This window comes from Aplysia californica, unplaced genomic scaffold (assembly GCF_000002075.1).
Source record: "Aplysia californica isolate F4 #8 unplaced genomic scaffold, AplCal3.0 scaffold00448, whole genome shotgun sequence".
Taxonomy (NCBI): Eukaryota; Metazoa; Mollusca; class Gastropoda; order Aplysiida; family Aplysiidae; genus Aplysia; species Aplysia californica.
In genome coordinates this window covers 650,021-655,292 of record NW_004797718.1, presented here as the reverse complement: position 1 = coordinate 655,292, position 5,272 = coordinate 650,021, and the positions used below count along the sequence as shown (strand labels likewise).

At 37.9% G+C, this 5,272-nt stretch overlaps 1 protein-coding gene across 1 annotated transcript; it reads right to left on the bottom strand.

The window, feature by feature from the left end:
* Nucleotides 1-520: 520 nt before the first annotated feature.
* Nucleotides 521-4,851, bottom strand: LOC106012657 (rho GTPase-activating protein 10; the record flags this gene model as incomplete). Its single annotated transcript, XM_013086251.2, is given in 2 exon segments — nucleotides 521-616; nucleotides 4,545-4,851. Coding segments are annotated over 2 exon segments (250 nt in total), but the record flags the coding sequence as incomplete, so codon positions are not given.
* Between the last annotated feature and the right edge of the window lie 421 nt (nucleotides 4,852-5,272).

Below are 5,272 nucleotides of genomic sequence, written 5' to 3'. Positions count from 1 at the left end.
CATGTAGACAGACAGACCGACAGACAGACAGACAGACAGACAGACAAGACAGACAGACGGACAGACAGACAGACAGACAGACAAAGGGGAAGGGTGTATATCAACTATGACAATACACAGTACCTGCCACAATTCCCCATGGTCAGGTTAGGATTACGCACCAAAGACATGAAGAAGCAGACAACCCACCAACCATCCATACCTTGAGCCTTGAGGGTAAAAAAAAAAAGACCCACAAATTGGCCCCCTTACCCAAAGTCCTACCAAACAATCAATCAAACAGGACAGGGAAAGAAAGAGAGCTGGGTTCAATTGAGAAGTAGATAGGAAGCAAAGGGTAAAAAAAGGTTGGCATCTGACACTTGACACACAAAGTCCAAGAAATCATTTTAAACTTCAGTAAAAGGAGAGAAAACAAAGCAAAGAAACAAACATTGGAGTACATTGCACACATAACATGTTATAGTTAAATTAACCCTCCCCTCAATGACCCAGAATCAACATACAGTACAAAACTTACAAATGAAGTTTTCATCATCCGTGAGCTGATCCCCGATGCATTCAAATTTAAAGTCCATCAAATCCTTGGCGAAAGCTTTCTGAGCTTTGGAGAACTCTGAGGTAAAAAGACATAATAAAAGATTATACTATGCAAAATAAGCAACTTTTCCATAAATATAATGGATGCATTACCACAATAAAAACAATTTTCTATAATATAATACAAAATATTAAAAATATTACATTGACAGAGCAAACAAGACTAAAACAAAACCAATCCCACTAGACACAAAAAAACCCCCTGAAAGCAGACAGAGGAATGGGTTTGCAGTTTAAAGGCATGATTATAGTTTATGGATAACTATCAATCTAGGATGATAAGGGGGGTGGGGGATAAATCTTCATCAAAACAAATTATCCCCTTCTTTACTTCAAAATAAAATGCAAAACAAATCCACTGACAATCATCTTTACAATGCTGACTGAGTCTGACTCATTCACACACACACGCATCAATTAAAACTTTCAAATCAAAGGAATTATATAGCATGGATCTGTAGTATCTAGGCTACTTTGTAAGGGAACCGTTTCTGATACTTAAGCTAAAAGGCAAATTTACCATGAACACTTTGACTTTGCAAATTAATCATTCAAAATACAATCAAATTCTAAGCAAGTGGCTATTCTCCGGCGTGGCGTCGGTCAATAGATCAGAAGCTATTCTCCGGCATCACGCTGCCAGGTCTATTATTAATGAATTACAATGTATTTGACGGCGCAGATTTTGAGATACAATAACTAGGTCTAGTAAACCTATCTTTCATTATATTTTATCTATGATAATTGTCAAATGTAACTTAATTAATTTATTTGGGTTGTCCATTTGCGGGTCAATAAGCACTCCGAATTGATTTTGTGTCTAAAATCTTGTCTAGTCATATAGCTTGATGCTTATTTTAAAATAATTATTCTGTTTCTTTAAAAAACAAAATTGATTTGGCTGCTCTTATTGGCCCACATGGGCAAATAAGCTGGGGCTTAAAGGCCCACATGGGCCATTTATTAATGCGTTGTTTTTCTATTATTTCATACATGATGTTGTCCCAACTTGTTCTCTTTTATTTTTTCTCACTTTATCCCTTCTTGTTCATGTGTTCCTGAAGCATTCCAATTTGAAGATGAGAGGACTTTTCGTTTTTTCTCTAGCTTTAATAGTTTTTTTTATTATTAAGATTATTAAGAAATAATAAATACGGCTATTACTATTAGCATTCTGTATCCGTAATAACAATAACACAAGTGAGTTTTTGATACCTTTTGGGATCCTGTTGGTTCGGGAGTCATTCTATACTTCCTTAATATTATAGTAGAAATTGACTTACTTTCATTCTAACTGAAAATGTCATGTCACTGGTGTAAAATAATAAATAATATTGACTTTTATTAAGTCTTAGAGAAGTGTATAATTATAATATAAAACCGTAAAATAATTTCTCTGATTTTTAATTGGGATTTTGCTGTTGTGTTTTCATTTTTATCATTTGGGAATGGGGGGGGGGGGGGGGGAGACCAAACACAGGGAAGATAACTCGCAATTTTGTGGGTAAATAATAAATGTTCTAGGGGAAATTTTATATATGGCCCTGCGGGCCAATAAGCACTCTGAATTGATTTTGTGTCTAAAATCTTGTCTAGTCATATATATCAATAATATTATAGCTTGATGTTTAAGTTATTTCTTGTTGCTGTAAATTTAGATAAATTTAACTGATATTTCGCGACCTCAGTGCTTTCTTGTCGTATTTCCATTTTTGTAAACAGTGAAAATGTCACTTCTTCTTATGCTCACTCTTTGTTATGAACATGCATCCCTAGTGGTGAACACGTTTCATACATTCTTCTAGCACCTAACATAATTCTGAAATGGAAGAATTGAGGCAGTTTGTGTCTGAAAACCTACAGTCTGTATCAATGGAAGTGGCACGAAGTGGTGAAGCTACGGGAATTTTTTTCCAAGACAAACAAACAGGAGAGAGGTATTTGCAAATCTGCGCCGACAAATAATTCATTACTAATAGACCGGCGGTGTGACGCCGGAGAATAGCTTCCGATCCACTGACCGGCGCGATGCCGGAGAATAGCCACTTGCACTTTAAAAACCCATTATAAAAAGATTGAGACCCAAATATTGTGAGATCTTATGTCCCCATGTGTGTTTTTAAACAAATTATTATTATTGTTGCCATTATAATACACACGTAAACACAGTGGGTCCACCCAAGTTCAATCCAGCCAAAAACAATAAGGCCGGCTCTATTTCTCCGAACGTTCGGGAAAATAAACTTGAACTCTATTTCTCCGAACGGTTTCTGTTCTCGAGATTCGTTGATAATAAAAGCGAATGGAGTGGCCCGTATGTGTGTGTGTGTGTGTGTGTAAGGTGTGAACGGGCGTGCGGGGGGGGGGGGCATGGAGGTTTTTTTTTTCTTTACTTACATGAAGGATTTTATTTTTTGGTGGGTGACTAAATGCAAAATAAGTTACTGCCAAGGTCAATCAGTCTTGTTTTCTCGCAGTACCTTTTGATGGTACTTTCGGTTACCGTACTTTCAAATGAAGTATAGTCCGGGAATGTTGCCCCAACCACAACTGAAGTATATGAATATTCAGACATTTAAAAATCTCTAGTCTAGCTCTAGAAATTGAATTCAATGCAAAAAATGCTTCTTCTCAGTCCTCGCAGAATGGTAGAATGAAAGACGACGCCTAAATCTCGCAAATAACAAAAAAATATCGAAAACGAAAACCGTTCGGAGAAATAGAGTTCAAGTTTATTTTCCCGAACGTCTGGAGAAATAGTCACTTCGATACAATAAGGAAGTGGCTATTCTCACCCGGGGTGAGAATAAAAATACGATCTACCTCTCACCCCGGGTGAGACTTGCCAGCGTAGGCTATTCTCACCCGGTGTGAAACAAGACCTGTTTGTCCTCATTTTGGAATACTGTCTATCGGTGTGGATGATCAAATTGATCAAAGCCAAGAAAAAATGACGTTATAGCACAAAAGTAAGCTAATTTGATCGTCTTCAAAGATGCTAAGGCTATTTGAAACTATTTCACTTTTCGAATCGAGCCGAACTACGCGGGTCGCCATTTTGTTTTGCCCGGAAGTTCTCGCAAGATCTACTCCTCCCCTCTCTCTCTCTGTCTCTTTCTGAATACTGTTTGTCGGTGTGGACGATCAAATTGACCAAAACAAAGTTTTAAAAATGATGTTAAAACAGAAAACTAAATTAATTTGGTTGTCTACAAAGATGCTACGGCTATTTAACTTCCCGAATCGAGCCGAACTACGCGGGTCGCCATTTTGTTTTGCCTGGAAGTTCTCGTGCTACTCCTCTCTCTCTCTCTTTCCACTGCCCACAGACAAAATTGCACGCTTTTAGGTTAACACTAACAGTAGTAGGCTAATAGATCTAGATCTAGAACGTTTGTTCACAGCACAGAATTCTATAATTCTGTTATCACAGTGTAGAATTCTGTGGTTCAGGGTGAACGCTTCACTGGTGGGCCTAGGCTATAACGGTGAACGCCCACCCGGTGAGAATAGCCAAAAGACTCGCCTGCGCTATTCTCACCCGGGGTGAGAATAGAGGTGGCCACATACAATAGGCTAATCTGTCCAGAGGTACAATCTCATCTTACTTTGTCAATCTTTCTTTTGACTTTACTTTAGCTAGCACTTTAACTTTATGTTTAGTGATTAGCAAAGAAAAAAATTAAACCATAGTAGGCCTAAATCTATCTAGATCTCTAGATACACCGCAAGTTCTAGCAGCAGTAGCAGTAGAATCGAGATCTGCCAGTAGCAGGCCCAGACTGAACATAAGACAAGACAGCTTAGATTTAAAATAGACCAAGGCAGTTTTCTTATACCGATATTAATTCTAAATTAGATTCTAATCTAGGTTTCCAGTATTAAATTCACCTAGCAATATTATAAGATGGTAAGTTTAAAGAATTAGATCCAAGGGTACTCACGTTTCGCTGCATTGTACACATCCCTTCCGTGGTGAACCAACGTCTTGATAAATTTACTGGTTCGTTCCAACTCCCGTTCATGTTCAGCTAATTTTGTACGGAAGTAAGGACTGTCTGTCAGGCAATCCGCAAACTCTAAAGGTTTAAGTCCCATGATTTTTTTCTGTCTCGTACAAACAAATACTTATCCAGGAATATGCATTATAAACACACTGGAATCGTATCGTAAATCCGTAGCGGCTTTCGCTTCCTGACTTTCTGACAACAGAAAATTTCACACTCTCATGCGCATGCGTTAACGGAAGTAAAAGAAAATTGTGCTACTCTTTTTTTAATAGAGGTAAGGAATATAGATAGGTAAGCAAAATGTATTCTAAAAATAAAAGATCTTTCTTTCGCTCAGCCTTGTTTCGCCAACAAAAAAAATAATTAATAATGATGGTGATGAGAGTGGTGGGCACACGATAAACGACACACACACACACACACACATATACACACCCACCCAACCCCTCCCCCCATACACATGAACACATTTTCTTCCCTTTAACATACACACACAGACACACACACACACACATACATACACACACACACAGACACACACACTCTCTGTCTCTCTCTCTCTCTCACACACACACACACACACACACTAACACACACACGCACATACACAAATATACATGTGTGTGCACGCTTGAATAAGATAATTATAGCTTTATAATATA